Source organism: Macrotis lagotis, chromosome 4, assembly GCF_037893015.1.
Source record: "Macrotis lagotis isolate mMagLag1 chromosome 4, bilby.v1.9.chrom.fasta, whole genome shotgun sequence".
In the NCBI taxonomy this organism is placed as follows: Eukaryota; Metazoa; Chordata; class Mammalia; order Peramelemorphia; family Peramelidae; genus Macrotis; species Macrotis lagotis.
The window spans coordinates 95,636,362-95,653,167 of record NC_133661.1 but is presented as its reverse complement, the minus strand read 5'-3'; the positions used below and the strand labels follow the sequence as shown (position 1 = coordinate 95,653,167).

The following is a 16,806-nucleotide window of genomic DNA, read 5'->3' as shown; positions in this document are numbered from 1 at the left end:
ATCCCAGGGGGCCTCACCTGGTCAACAGTAATCAGAGGGAAAAAAGAAGAAGCTATCCTATTTTTTAAAAAGTCAATCTTGCTCTTTAATTGTTTTTATACTGCTGAAAGAATGCAAATGTTGCCAACTCCCTCAGCACTTTAAAAACAGCAGACATCATGCTCTAGTTAAGAGTTAGTTGGTGGGGCGGCTAGGTGGCGCAGTGGATAGAGCACCGGCCCTGGAGTCAGGAGTACCTGGGTTCAAATCCGGCCTCAGACACTTAGTAATTACCTAGCTGTGTGGCTTTGGGCAAGCCACTTAACCCCATTTGCCTTGCAAAACCCTAAAAAAAAAAGAGTGAGTTGGTTTTCCTCTATGTTAATTTGATACAATAAAACAATAAAATAAGCATTTATTAATAAACTAAATGATGCATCTACATTGATGAAAAAATTCCATTAAAATGTTTTACCAAAAATTATCTATCCCTCCTAATAAAAAGCCTACTAATTTTGAAGAATATAGCTAATGAACATACTGTACTAATTTTAGTCAAGTTTATAATGATAATTACATTTTGCATTGTGTTCACTTTTTGGTAAAAGGTGGTACTCTGAATAATCAGTATGCATACCATATTTATGCCACAAAGCACTATACAAACACACACACACACACACACACACACACACACACACACATATATCAGATGTTGACAGAATTTTGGCTTAAACCAATACCCTATATCATATTCCTCAAATTCAAAAAAAGAGACATGACCTGAATATTAAAGATCATAACATTAAAAAAATTAGAAGAAAACAAAATGCTAAAGGTAGGAGATGAATTCTTCACTAAATAAGGAATATAGGCAATTTTCAAAAAACGGATAATTTTGATGATGTAAAACTGAAAAGACTTTTGCACAAATAACATTAACATATTTATAAGAAGGAAAACAGTCAATTCCAAGCTATTTGGACAACAGAAACACATGATCAAAAATGATTCCCAAATAGACAAGTGGACAGAGAATAAGAATAACTGTGAAAGGAATAATTGCAAATTATTAATAACTATGCAAGGGAATGCTCCAATTCACTGGTTCTTTTCCTTCACTATCGAAGAAGACTAAAATGATATTCTGTTTGAGACAAATTACAATATGTCCTACTGTGGCTGATCAAATCAATATGAGCGCGGAATGTTCTACCACAGGGTGGGCACAAATAGTCCATGTGAACACCTGGGGTAGGGACTCTAAACTTATTTAAGTCACATTTCCTTTGAGTTGCTTCAATTCTGTCTTCCTCAGAGTACCCTTGCAGATGAAGGCATGCCATGCTGGGTGGTCCTGTGTCAGTGTCTCCCATGCTGTATGATCAATTCTAAAATTCTTCAATGAGACTTTCAGGGTGTCCTAGTATGAGCGCTTGACCTGTGTGAGTTCTCCATAAAGCAGTTTTGTTTTGTTGTTTTTTTTTTTTTGCAAGTACATTTCTGGCATTCTAACAACATGTCCAACCCACTGTAGTTGCACTCTCTGTAGTAATGTTAGACTGTTAGGCAGTTTAGCTCAAGAAAAGACCTCAAGGTCTGGGATCTTCTCCTGTCAGGCGATATTCAGAATCTTCCTCAGAAAATTTAAATGGAAGCAATTCAGTTACCTGATGGTGCTGGTAGACTGTCCAGGTTTCACAGGCATATAGCAGTGAGATCAGCACAAAAGCTCTATAGACCTTCAGTCTAATACCTCTTCTCTCCCACACTTTCTTTTGGAGCCTCCCAAATACTGAGCTAGCTCTGGTAATTCATGTCAAACTCACTGTCAATGTTACCTTCCTGGAAAGGACACTGCCAAGGTAAGAGAACTTGTCCATGGGACTCAAAACTTCTCCGTTTGCTGTAAACAGATGGTTCCACATATTCCACATATGGATGCTGTGGTGCTGGCTGATAGAGTACCTGTGTTTTCTTGGTGTTAATTGTTAGGACAAAAGTAGCATAAGCAGAGAATTGATCCAAATTTTGTTGTATCTCATATTCAGAAGCTGCACTGAATGTACAGTCATCTTCAAACAGAAGATCCTATATCAACACTCCTACACTTTGGTCTTGGCTTGTACCATTTCAAGTTGAAGAACTTGCCTTTGCAGTATGTGTGTATGTGTGTGTGTGAGGTGGGGGATAACCTCCATGCCATATTACCTGGAAAAATTTCAATTTTTAAATGAGCTGGAATAGAATCAACACCAGGTATTTTGTCACTTGAAAGGAGCCTAATGACATTCAAAAGCCTCTTTTTCAGTTGGAATGTCAGCTAGAGACTGGTTGACTTAAACCTGAGGTAAGTAGTCAATGGCTTCTGCATTGATTGATGATGATCTATTAAGAACTCTATGTAAGTGTCCCTATTGTTAATCAATGTTGATCCATCAGCACTGAGTGATTGAGATGCGCCATATGTCTTTGACCCATAAATAGTTTTCAGGGCATCATAGAAGCATTTTGGTTTGTTATTATCTGTATAAAATTCAATTTCATCTGCCTGAGCAAAGAGTCCTGAATTTCTCTGAGTTTCACTTGAACTTTACTTTTGATGAACTAAATGTTGCCTTCTTAGACAACTATACTGCTGGTAAATCCTGTGGAGTTCTCATTTTTCATTTAGCAGCTTCTGTATTTCCCCATCATTTTTTATCAAACCAGTCTTGGTGTTTGCGAGTGTTCTGACCCAGATGAGCAAATACAGTGCTGTACACCAGATCACTAAAAGCTACCCACTCCTTTTCTGCTCCACTGTTGACAACTATGTGTTGGCTCAGTTGGCATCAAACTGTTCCTGCTCAGAGAGAGACACTTTTTAACCTCTTGACATTCTAGTCTTCATTTTGGCTTGGGGCTGCCACTTTGGTTGAAAATGAATATTTAGCTTAGAGAAGATGAGTCTGTGATCAGTTCAGCACTCTGAACCACCTGTCTCTTCTCCTTATAATCACACAGTCTAATAGACAACCAATGTTTGCTATGAGAATGCATCCAGGAAATTTTATTGCATTCAGATAATCAGAAGACAGTGTTTGTGATGAGAAGGTCATGAGATGCATAAGTCTTCAGTAGAAGGTGACCACTGCTGTTGCTGTTTCCAACTCTATTCCTCCCAAGGTCTCCCTGCCACGTCTGGTAACCTGAGCCTTAAAGTCATCCAGAATTAAAAGTTTGTCCTCTTTTGGTTCATTTATGATAAGGGTTTCCAGGTCATCATAAAATTGTTCTTTAAATTCATCAGTGTTCATCATGGTGGGAGCATAGGCACTGATGATGGAGGCATGGCATTTTCCTGGATGTGGCAATCTCATTGTCATGAGCCTGACATTCACTCCTTTTGGTAGATATTCAAGAATGTTGACTAGATTAGTTTTTATTGTAAAACTTATCCCAGCTTCATGGCATTTCCTTTCACCACAACCATTCCAGAAAAATGTATATCCAGCTCCAACTTCAGTAAGCTGGCCTTCATTTGCCAGCCTTGTTTCACTCAGGGAGGCTATTTGGATACCCTAAAAATTGTCTGTTTACCCAACCCTGGCCAGATTACTGCACCACAGTGCGGTCAAGACACAAAAATATCTACAAAAACTTCTTCAAAGAAGATTCCACTCATCACTGGTGCACAGAATGTGCATATTCATAGACAACACAAGAGCCAATTCATTAATAATAAAAGAAATGCAGATCTAAACCACCCTGAATCTTTATCTCATAAATTGGCAAAGATGACAAAGGATAGGAATAGTCAGTGTTGGAAGAGATGTTAAGCTTAAGGCTCATTAATGTACTATGGGTAAAACTAAGAGTTAGAACAAGTCTTCTGAAAAAAATGTTAAATTATGCAAACATCATAACTAAAATGTCTGTACCCTTTCGATTCCATTGCTATATCTCATGGAGATCACTGACAAAAAAAAAGAAAAAGTACACACACACACACACACACACACACACACACACACACACAATAGTTATGGTAGCACTTTGTACAACAATAAGATCTGAAACCAAAGTAAAGATCTATCAATTAGGGAATGGTTAAACAAATGGTAAATGAATGGAAAAACATGAATGCAATTATAAAAAGTGAAAAACATGATGAACATAGAGAAACATGGAAAGACACAAAACAAAGTATGTAGGGAGTGGAAAACAATACACATATCAACAATGACAAAAATGAAAGAACCATAAAACTGAAAAGTGAATGCTAAAAAGGAAAGAACCATAAAACCGAAAAACGAATGCTAAAAAATTAGAAAGACAGCTTTGCTTCAAAAAAGAGATACGATACCTCCCCCCCTCCAATATCATGTGCAGGGGTGAGAAGTTCATGAGCATGAAACCCTATATATGATGTCATATCTGAGCACAGGGGTGTATATTTCAGCTTTGTTTATGTTTTCCTCTTCTCATTAAAAAAAGTTTAATAAGGAATAGATCTTTAATAAGAAAAGAAATACCAAGAGGGAATTAAGACAATTGTAATAACAACAATCAAAAAAATTGTTAAATGCAAACTATTATTATGAAAGGGTTTGGAAGTATTTTTTGACATTTTTGTCATAGTTATAGGTACACTAGTGCCAAATGAGAAATAAAAACATAACACAAATCCCTTGGAAAAATACAATTCTTTCTCTTAACAACTATTTGTCTTAACCTACAAAATAAATCTAGAGTATGTAAGTATATCAACAAGTTATGTTCTGTTTAAAGACATCTAGATTTCATAACTTTAATGCAAACATAAAAATCTTAGAATAAGAAATTCAGGCTTACACCAACAAGAATAGAATATAAATTATTATACACTGCAAAAATGCAAAATGATACTCTGGAAAAGTAAACATTATTTAAAAGACAAAATGGATCACTGACAAATGAACAAACAATATGCCAAAAACACACAAACAAAAAACAAAATTACATTATAGATTAAAAGTAAATATTAAAATTTATGAAAAAGATTTTACATTCGAAAGAGAATGGGAGGAAGAAAGCTGCCTGTATAAATTGGACAAGCTTAATGCCAAAAAGTTGGCAGGAGATGATAAAGAAAACTAGCAATAATAGATTTATAATCTTAGATATTTCTACAAAAATACTCATTGGCAAAGCTGAACTAGGTGAACTAGGCAAATTTAGCCTCAGAAGTAGTGCTATGGCTTGGAGGAATGAAAGTAAGGTAACAGAAGGTAATCCTTTCTTCAAAAGGCTGAGGGAAAAAAAATTTAATAGATGGTAGAATAGCATTATATATGAAAAAAGATTTTATTTTTTAAAGAAATCTTGAAATCTGAAGTGGTGATGCATGTGGAGATCAATGTTAAAAGCAATATTGTCTTAGATTGTATTAAAAATCAAGGAAAAACTAGATGTAAATTAAAAACTTCACAAACCTATCACAAAAATGTATTACTAGAATAATAAATATCAATTTTCCAGACATATGCTAGAGTACTCTTTCTGACAACAGTAGGAAATCTAATACATTTGCAATTTGCCAAATAACTTCATTTTTGCAATAGTTGGACAGTAATGAGACCACTATTCTGAATAGTGAGGAAGAACTAAATAGGAATAACTGGAAGCAGAGAGACAATTCTAACAATGAAAAAATTCATGACAGAGAAGAAATGGAAAGCTGGGCACCTAGATTTAAAGAAGAGTTTAGAGAATGCATAGATGTGATGGAAAAGGCTAATGTTTCAGAGACAAAATTATTCAAGACATGAAATTCTGAAAATAGAAAAAAAATCATTACAAAGAGAAAAGGGACTTTATAAAGAAACTGACATGATGACACCCATGAAATTAACTGAAAATAAAGATAGGGAGAGATATTTATATGCAAGGGCAAGTGACAGAGGATAAATACCAAACTTCAGGATATTCTTTAAGAATGTGTCAGGAAAGCTAAAGTCCAGAATGAGTTAAAATTGAGGAAAGCCTAAAAGCTGAGCACAATTAAATGTTTCTTTTAAAAAACTCTTTTGCACTTAACCTCATTGCCCCATTAAAATAAAAACACAAAACAACAAAAAAATGCTCTTTTGGAGGCAAGAAGGGATAAGATTAAAATTCAGGAAGGATTGGGATGATGATAATTGGCTGAGAAGGCTGAATACTTAAAACATATTTTGCTTTTTTTTTCCTTCTAAGGAGAATGTCTGGGAAAAAAATATTTCACAGAAAGTAGAAATCCAAAATAATTGAGAAATCACTAAATTCAATAGGGAAGATGAAATCAATGAGTTCTAGCTAAACAAACATTTATTTTTACTATGGTTAAAGTAATCTTTGAAAAGATTTTTGGAAACTGAAAAGGAAGAAGGAAAAGGGGCTGGTGATGAAATATACAAACGCTAAACCAATTGAGTTTGATCTCTATTTCTAGAAAAATTGCAGGATGTATTTTTGGAAACCATGAATAACCCAGAGCAGTGATACATAAAAATAAAATTTCGTGAATAATTGGTTATTTATAGCAAAATAAGAAGTTTTTGACAAAATAACTCTAAAATTTATAAATGTTAGAAACTCTAAAAAGTACAGGTTTGGCAAAAGTCCTTAACATGACCAAATAAATATTCCTAAAGAGTGAATTTATTTGCAATGGACAAACTGAAGGTTTCCTCAAGAAAAACAGTGTTAAAGCTAGGATGTCTCTCACTGCAATATTATTTGAAATAGACTAGAAATACTAAGACAAGAATGAGAAATTAAAAGTGCAAGGCTGAACAAAGAAATAAAAGAGGCTACAAAACTATATCTAAGTGATATTATTTTTTAAAAATTAGATAAGAAACTAATTGAGATGATTAAGTGTTTTAAAAAATCCACAAGTCATTAGCACTTTACATAGGAAATATTCTAGGAGGAAATGGTAATTCAAAATAACTACAAAGTCATAAAATATCTGGGAAGCAATCTATCAAGAAAAATTTAGGATTTATGTGAAATTAAAAATAAAAACCAAAAACCTCCTTTAAATGAGGACAAATAAAAAGATCGAGTACTCAATTAATTTCCAGTTAATTTCCAGATTTAGTTCTCTATCAATAAATCACCAAAAGAGTATTTTCTTGGTTGTCACAACAAAATTCAGCTGGAGAAAACAAAAGTTCTATAAGTGCAAGAGAAAAAAAAAAGTAAGAAACAATGGGCTATAATATTGTCAGTTCTTGAATTATATTATGAAGTAGTAAACATCAAAATTATTTACTAATAGCTTAAAAAATGAAAAAGCAGATCAATGGAACAGACCCAGATAAGTAAGAATCAGAAACGACTGAAAACATTGGTTCATTATTTTTTAACAAATTCAACAAATTATTTGAAGGAAAAATTCCCTTTTTAACAAGGACTGCTGGAAAAATTTGAAAATATAACTTTTGACACAACATACAAGTTCTAAGTAGATACTTTTTAAAAAGGTTATATTATTAAAAAAGAATACAGTAGAACAGAAGGAAATACTTATGGTAGAGAGAAGAATCTTAACGAACTAAGGAATCTTGCCAGAAACATTGTAAAGTTCGTGTATATTAATGCAGATAAAAGAAATCAAGGAAAACAGATTTCTAACAAATATTGTTGATAAAAATCTGATAATCAAAATATATAAGACCAAAGTTATTTCCCATAGATAAATGGTTGAATATTTTTCAAATCACTGAGAGGAAAGTGAATTAAAATAGTTTTTAAGTGTCACAGAAATAGTCAGTGCTGGAAGACTTAGGAAGACACACACTAATATACTATTGGTGGATCTATGAATTGATTAAACCATTGTGAAAAATAACCGGAACTATACCAGAAATGTGATTTGACTGTTCAATCCCATCTGCTCAAGAGATTTCACTACTGGATATATAACTTAAGGATGTTATAGTCAGAGGGAAAAGGTTCTAATGTCAATCAACCAGCAGATTCAACATCTAGTATCTACCAAGTCTTCTACTAAGTGATGGGTAAGTGATTTTTAAGATTATAACAGGAGACAACATAAACAAAGGGTTTACATAAAACAAAAAATACAACCACATTACAAGATAACTTCCAAGGGAAAGATAGACTATTCTAAAAGATTCATATCAGCACTTTTTATGCTAGTAAAGAACTGTAGAGAAAATGAATGACCTTTGAATGGAGAATGATAAATGAATGTAATAAATTGATATTATACCATTTTAAAGTGTATATTAGGAATAGGAAGAAACATGGCAATTTGTATGAATTGTTAAAAGTAAAATAAGGAGAACAACAAGCACAATGCTGACAGCAATGTATGTAAATAGAAATAAAAGCAAGCTGAATTCTGAATAAAGTACCATATATAACCTTGATCCTGGAATGAATGATAATGAAACAAAACTTCCCCTTATCAAGGCAGAGAAGCAAGGTAGGTCACATTGAATATTTACTACTTTACATACGTAAGAAGAAATTGTCCACTCCCATTCCTCTTCCCTCTTAAAGCAATATATTATAAAAGAATATTGGAGGGAAACAAGGTAGCACAGTGCTCTACTGAGCACTAAGTCCTGGATTCAGGAGGAACCAAATTCAAATCCAGTCTCAGATACTTGATACTTATTAGCTGTGTGACCTTGGGCAAGTCACCTAATCCCATTGCCCCACAACCCCCCCAACCCAGAAAAAGAATATTGGAGATAATGCTATAGTCTGAAGTCCCTGATGCTAAATGAAACATCTTTTCAAATCTTTCTTTTAACTATCAATTTTTAAAACAATGTCCTTTTAAAATCTTTTTTAAAAAATCATTCTGAGGTCTACCAGTTAGTCTAAGGTCTGGTAGGACTGGTAAAGGCTCCACATCCTGAAATGGTGATGGTAAGGGTCAGGCTTCCCTTTTTGTGTCAGGATCCTTTTTTTGATAGTCTGCTTGATCCCTTAACTGCCAAATAAAGCAGTCCTTTCCCAAACTTCATCCTTCTTCACCTCTCTGAAGACTTTAACAATGCCAATCATCTTTTCTTTGATACTCTCTTCTCTCTAGCTTCCTATCTATCTTACAATTCCTTTTCCATCTCCTTTGCTCTCTTAAGTCATGGCTACTCACCATGGGAACCTTACAGGACTCACGATCCCCCCCCCCCATTTTTGCAAGACAAGGGGTTAAGTGACTTGCCCAAGGTCACCCCAGGGACTCACTCCTTCTAGAGAGATTTTACAAAATTATTTTACTTGGTGATCTCATCAGTTATTTCTATTCAGTTATCATCTCTACTCTCATGGTTCTCAGATTTCCTTAACCACTTCCAACTCTTTCCCAACTCCCAGTCTTCCCTCTCCGATTACCCATTAAAAATTTCTAACTGAATATGCAATAAAATCTTCAATTCAAAATGTCCAAAACTGGACTCATCATTCCCCTCAAATCTTCCTTTCTTCCCAACTTTTCTATTACTAGCAAGAATACCATCATCTTCTCCTCACTCTTAACTTATATGCCATCCCTGACTCCTTTGTCTCATGCCCACCATAGTCAATCCCTAGTTAGGTTGTCATTTCCTTTTGGGTGCATCCCCTTCTCTCCTTTCACATTGCCTCCATCTCAGTGCAGTTCCTCATCATCACATGTCTAGACTACTGCTACTGCCTGTTGTAAAGGAAGACCAATTTACTGCACTCCATCCAGTACCCCCCCAACTCTAGTCCATCATTCAGTTATCAAAGTGATCTTCATAAAGTGTAAGGTTGACCATATCACCCACCCTAACCAATAAAGTTCCAGTGGCTCCTTATCACCTTCATGAATTAAATATAAAATTCTGTTTAGTTTTTAAGTCCTTCACAATCTGGCCCCTTCTTCCTAACCCTTCTGATTTTCTATATCTTCACCCCCCTCCATATATTCTATGACAGGGTGACATTGGCCTCTATAATATATGACCCTCTAACTCCTAATTCTTGGGGTTTTCACTGCTGCCTGGAACTCTCTCCCTCCTCATCTCTATCTCCTCTTCCTCTCATCTAAAAATCCCACTTCTACAGGAAGCCTTTTCCAATCACCCTTAATTCTGATCCCTTCTCTTTGATTATTTCCTACTTATCCTATTCATGGCTTGCTTGTACAATGCTGTCTGCTTGTTGTCTGGACTGTGAGCTCCTTGAGAACTAAGACCCTCTTTCCCTTCCTCTGTATACCTGATATCAGTACCTGGCACATAGTAGATACTTAAAGTATATTGACTAACAAAGCAAAGATGAAAATAGACACAAAGCTAGAAGAGAAAGAAAAAGAGAAAAGAAACATTCGAAATTTTAATTAAAATTCCACCATGACCTGTTAAAACAAATTGATACCAAACATGAAAAATGAATAGAGAAAAGAGTATCAACAAAATACTAAAACAATTTCATATAAATATTTAATCAATATAAATCAAAGGTCCTAAGATCAAGAGTGTGAGCATTACCTCAATCAGCATACTCTTGACCTATCTGCATAGTGAATATATACATAAGTCAAATACATCAAAATTTAGATCATGAAATTCATTATAAGCAGTATTATCTTTAAAAATAGCTTTGATTAAAAAATAGCTTTGATAAATAAGGGAAAGATTCTACTGCAGGGAGATAGCTTGGAATGAAACCCAACTAAGTAAAAGGCATCCAAAGAGCGCTCCATGATGAAACAGGAACAGAAACAGGAATAGTGTGGGCATCAAGTTTGAAGTCAGGAAGTAGGCTAGAAGAATAGTCAAAAAAATAATCCTTAAATGCTAAAGAATGCTTAAAACACAAAGAGGTAGAGAACATCTCTAAAACATCTACAACAATGTCTCAGAGAAAAACAAAGCTCGAACATACACTCAATTGGAATTCCTAAAAAAGATAAAGAATTTTTTTTAAAGTTAAAGGATTTTTTGGTTGGTTTTGTTTTTTGTTTTTTTATAAATGAACTGAGAACATTTGAGGGGAAAACTGGAAAAGAAGTGATAATTATGGTAAAGGAATTAACAGGTTCGAAAAGAAATAAAAAGGTTTGCCCAAGTTCCTAAAAGTTTCCTGAAATTAGAATGGAACAAATAGAAGCAAATGACAACATGAGACAATGAAAAATATCAAACAAAAGTCAAAAGAGCTCTATTCTACAGCAGGTGGTGATCTCATCTGCTGTCATGGATTTAATTACCGTCTCTAGGTTAATGATTTTCAATCTACCTATTCTGCCTCAACTAACCTCCAACCACCTAAAAATCTCCAATTGCCTTGCAGATATCTCCAACTAGTTGACCCAAAAAACTACAAATCTAGATATTACATTTCTCAATCTTAAAAGAAGTGTCCAGATCTCTTAGAATAAGGAAAAAGTGGAAAAAGAAAGAATTGTCCAAGAAGCATTACAGTTCAAATCCAAGAGCTTCTAGGTCAAAGGAAAAAAATACTGCAAGTTATCTAGAAAAAAAAATTCAAGTACCAAAGAGCTATATCCAGGAACACACACACAATTTAGCTGCCACCACTTTTATAAAGGAATAACAAGAGCTTGGGCTACAAATATTACAGAAGGCAAAGGGTACATGGGCTTACAGTCAAGAATAATTTACCCAGTAAAAGTAAATATGAAGAAAAATGACATAATACCCAGAGTTCTATTATTATCAGATGTCATGGAAGGAGGCTAATTAGATAAAAGACCAGTCTACTACCAAAGAGTGGTTCTGTTATTTTCTGACAGTCTACAAGAGGGAAGAGGAATTGGCGCGGGGGGGGGGGGGGGGGGGGGGGGGAGGAAAATTATTTCACATAATTAGGGTGCACATCTATACAAGCAAGGAAGAGGGGCTGGGGGGAGGGGGGCAGCTGACATTTCAACCTTACTCTCAAATGAACTGGTTAAAGGAAGGAATGGAATACAGACATACATATTTGAGGACAGTAATACACTTCATTAAACAGGGAAAGGGTTCAAGAAGGAGGGAATTAGAAGGAAGAGATTAATGGAGAGATCAGTCTTAGGCAAAACAAAGTAAGGATAGACAAAAATATTTATAGGTCTGTCTGATGTGATAAAGAATGGGAATGGGGGTAGTCAAAAACTGAAGAATGGATAAACAAGTTATGTTAGATAATGTGATAGAATACTATTGTGTTGGAAGAAATGTGATGAGATGATGTGAGAACTTAGATTTCCATGATCTGATATAGAGGGAAGAAAGTAATTTATATGACAGCACTATGGTAAAGACAAACAACTATGAAAGAATTAGGAACTCCAATCAGTTTAACAATGAAATATTCTTTTCAATACTTTATAGAGAGGTGAAGACTCAAGAGTGCAGAATGAGACAAAAATTTGGACATGACCAAAAGTAGAGATTTGTTTTGACTGATCATTTGTCTATAACGGGGTTTAATCTGTCTTTAGGTATCAAGTGTGTTTATGTGGAGGGAAAGAAGGTTGTGGCTACCTTGATTACTAGGAATTTAAACTTGATGTAATTATTTTTGGTATATTCCAACCTAAGCAAAAGATACACACACACACACACACACACACACACACACACACACACACACACATCCTTAAAAAAAAGTATTACACATGGAGAAAAAAGAAGAAAAGTAGTCAGAAAGTAAATATCTGACTTATATATTATCTAAGATCTGCTTTGGGTGGTTTTAAGAATATGTCTTTCCATAAGTTTCTAAAAATAGTCAGTGAATGAAATTACAGATCACTTTGTTTCTCAAACCTAACCTAAATCCCAATGTCAGGTTAATCTTCCTAAAACAGTTTTATTGTTCCCTTCCCTGCTAAAAAGTCTTTTACAACTGCTCACAGTCAACCTGAAATCCAAACTCCTAAGCTTCTCTTGAGATTCCCTGCTGTATGGCCCCCAACTGGCCAAAGATGCCCCCTTACTTTCCAATCTAAGTACTTTCACTTATGCTTTTTTACCTCTACCCAGACTGTCTTTCCCATGGTATCTCAACCTTTTAAAATTCCACTTGGGGATAAGCTCAAAAGCTACTTCTTTCTATAGGGGGAAAAAATAGTTTATGCAATTAGTTTTCCACTTTAAACCTAATTTTGGTCTCTTAAAAACATTCACAACTACATTTTCACATGTGGCCAACTTTGATAAAACAGGAGGTGTTCTTTCTCTTGGGTCTTCTCTTTTCTCTCTATTCTACAACAGCTGGTGATTTCATCAACTCCCATGGACTTAATTACCATTAATTACCATCTCTATGCTAATCACAATATATACATATATATGTGTGTGTGTGTATATGTGTATATATATATGTATGTATGTATGATTGAAGGAGAACTAAATTAATTCAATTCACTTTTATATTGTCCTTTTGTGGTGAACAAAGTCTTTCCTATTACAATTAACATTTGAAAAATTCTCACAAATACCTAATAATTCATTGAGTAAAAAAGTAGACACAAAACTTGCAGAGGTCTGGGGGAGGAGTAAGAGTAAGTATTAAAATGCTACATAAAGATCTTTGACAACTCTCATCTCATTTAATTTCTCACAAATCTAGTAGATACTGTTATGATCCCCATTTTACAGATGAGAAAGATGAGGCAAAACAGGTACTGCCTAGGGTCACACAGGTAAGTAAATTAATGTCCATGGCCAGATTTTGAGTTCAGATCTCCCTAACTCTATCTAGGCCCAGTGCTCTATCTATTGTTCCAGTATGTGATGAGGATCCTAAATAATCCTATCCTAGATGATCCTTGATAAGGTTTCTTAACTTCCCAGAACTTCAGTGGCCTCATCTATAAAATGGGAACAATACCAAACATCTAAAGCTGCAAGGAAACTTTAGAAATCATCTAGTCCTTGTCTTCATTTACAGATGAGATTTCTCAGCTCTAAGAAAGGCAGGTTGTAAACTTTATGACACTGAGTAAGGTTGTTATCATTATTATTATTATTATTATTGGAAAAGCATTTGAAGGGAAAATGCCAATAAATTTACCTCTGTAATCTCTCTCAAATGTCTTTTCCATTCCCACTACTACCTCTGTTCAGACCCTCAAGACCTCTCAGACTATAAGAAATTCCTAACAAGAGTAAAAAATCGAAGGAGGGAGTTAGGCAATCCTTTATTTACCTTAAGTTTAAAGTATGTCTATTTCTATTCTGAAAAGACAACTGTTTTTCAGGATAGCACTGAATTGTAAGATGGAAGAAACAATCCAGAAGCCCAGACTCAGTGGCCCCACCAAATCTATATCTCTCTGATCCTGATTACAAGTCTACCAAACTTTAATGCTTGAAGCTGTCAAAATTCCAAATTCACGTAAGAGCTACAACTTTCCATGGTAAAAATGTTAACGGTTGAATTGATCTGTGGCCTAAACAGTTAAAACAAAAAATTTTAAAGAACAGAAGTTTTAGAGAATTTGATTTGTAGTATAAGAGCTGAAAAGGGCCCCTTTGGGGATCATCTATTCTGATTTTTCTACTTCAGAGGTGCCGTATGATATAATTCTGCTAATATTTAATACAACAAAATGAGTCGATTCTCTATAAATCTTTAATCCTAAAACTAGATTCTAACTGACATATTTTCATATTTTCAATCTGATGGCAATTAGTGCATTTTATTAATGAAAATAAAAATATTAGGATAAAATTCAATCACCAATCAATGAAAAAAATTCCAAAGAAAGTTAGGTTGCTTGTTCCATTGTCTCTTTAAATAACAAAAATAATAGAGATCCGATTATATTTCATCATTCTGATGTTCAGTTTATTAGAACTGATATAATACGGTTAACAGGGCAGCTAGATGTAATTGATAGCGCACTGGGTCTAGAGTCAGAAAGTTCGAATCTTGTCTCAGACACTAAGAGTTGGATACGACTAAACTGCAGGGCTGTTATCCAGAAGATAGCCTGCAAAAAGGACCTATCATGCATTGTTTTAGCATTCTATGCTATGATTTTAAATGTATATTTTAAAAAATTCAAGTATTGGAAACAAAAACAAACTTTAGAAACGACGTTTTAAAAACGACTAGGATTCCACAAAACAAAGATAATCTCCCCATACTAAATCTATGAGAACAAGCATTTAAAGCCCCGTATTAATCCCTTCAAGTTATTAAAAGAAAAAATGCTGCAAATGAGATGAAATTCACACAAGGACACAACAGCTACAAAAGTTCGTCACCGGACAGTTGAGGTCATCCGCAGGCCGGCCCCGGTAGTCCCGCTTGGTGAGTTGTACCTGGCAGAGCCCTGAAGCTCGGGACTGGCACTGACTACAGGGGTGCCCCTCAGTCTGGTGTCTACGCTGCTTAGTTTCAATCGCAGCACCAAAACTCACTGAGGGTGGCAAGTGGCTTATTCTACGTGTAGGGGGCAGGCCCTTCGCCCCCGAGCCCACGCCCGCGGCCCGGGCCGAGGGGTGCCCTTCAAGCAGGCACGCAGACCCCCCGCCGCCCGCCCCGGCTCACCTCAGCTTGTAGTTGGGGAGCGTGTGCTTGCGCTTGAGGATCTTCTTGAGCTGGCCGACGATGATGGAGGTGAGCTGCGGCATGGGGTGCCCCTCGAACTCGGAGCGCACCTCCAGGTCCATCAGCGGGTCCTCCACGAAGGAGAAGGCCCAGTGCGTGAAGGGCACGCGGGTGAAGATGAGCCGCAGCCGGCCCTCCATGCGGGACAGCTTGACGAAGAGGGAGGCGGACTTGCCGAAGACCAGGTCCACGTCCACGGCCAGGTGGAAGCCGCCCTGGTACTCCACGTCCACCTCGAAGACCAGCTCCTCCGGGCACTGCGCCGGGAGCTCCTCGCCGCCGGGGGCGGCCTCGGCGTCGTCCGCGGGCGCCGCGGGCTGCAGCAGGCGCACCATCTTGATGGCGGGCACGGACTGGCCCAGGCTCACCTCGCGCAGGCCCAGGCCCTCCAGCAGCCGGCCGGCCGTCTTGCTCTGCAGCAGCTCCTCGAACTCCACCTGGATCTTCCTGGTGACCCAGCGCCGGGTGGAGGCCGCGTCCCGCAGCTCCCGGAACAGGAAGAGGCCGATGGCGTTGAGGAAGTGGCAGGTCTCCACGGTGCGCGGCCGCGCCGGGTCCCGCCCGCCGGCCTCGGGGCCGGGCCGCGGGCCGTACAGGTACTCGCGGAGGAGGAGGCCCGGCGCCGGGGTCTCGTAGCAGATGCCCCAGTCGGAGGCGGCCAGGCGGGACGAGGGCTCGGGCGCCCGGCGCTGCAGCAGCAGGAACTGGGCGAGGAGCGTGAGGAAGCAGCCCAGGAGGGCGGACGCCGCCATGACCGCCAGCAGCAGCACCATGTCGCCGCCGCCGCCGCCGCCGCGGCACCTGCTCCGGCCCGGACGCCGCCGCCGCCGCCGCCGCCTTCACGCCGCCGCCCCCGCTGCCTCCATCTTGTGGACATCGGGCGCCGCGCGGGGTCGGAGCGGGGCGCCTGGCAGCGCCGGCCTCGAGCTCGGGCCCGGGCCCCGGTGGTCGAGCCCCGGCCGCGGCCGGCTTCCCTGTCCCGGCTCCCCCGGCTGGCGGCGGGGGCGGCCCTGGCGGGGGCGGGGGAGGGGGCGCGGGAGAGCGAGCCGGCGCCCGCGCTCATTGGCGGAGAGGCGCGTGGCGTCGACAGCCCCGAAGGGCGGGCTCCCGCCCCCTCTCCGCGCGTGCGCCTCGGCCCGGCGCCGCCCCGCCCCCACTCCGCCCCCCGGGGAGGGGGGAGCCGCCGGATCCGGAGGCGGGGGAGCCGGGCCTTCACACATGTAAACAAACCGGCCCCCCCGGGAA

General features: G+C 38.3%; 1 protein-coding gene across 1 annotated transcript in view; it reads right to left on the bottom strand.

The window, feature by feature from the left end:
• The window catches only part of PDZD8 (PDZ domain containing 8), a 117,388-nt gene extending 100,982 nt beyond the window's left edge, over positions 1-16,406 (bottom strand). The window contains exon 1 of the mRNA XM_074233561.1: positions 15,502-16,406. Coding sequence (XP_074089662.1) covers positions 15,502-16,334 — 833 coding nt within the window. The 5' untranslated portion in view covers positions 16,335-16,406. The remainder of the gene's footprint in view (positions 1-15,501) is intronic.
• Positions 16,407-16,806: the final 400 nt, after the last annotated feature.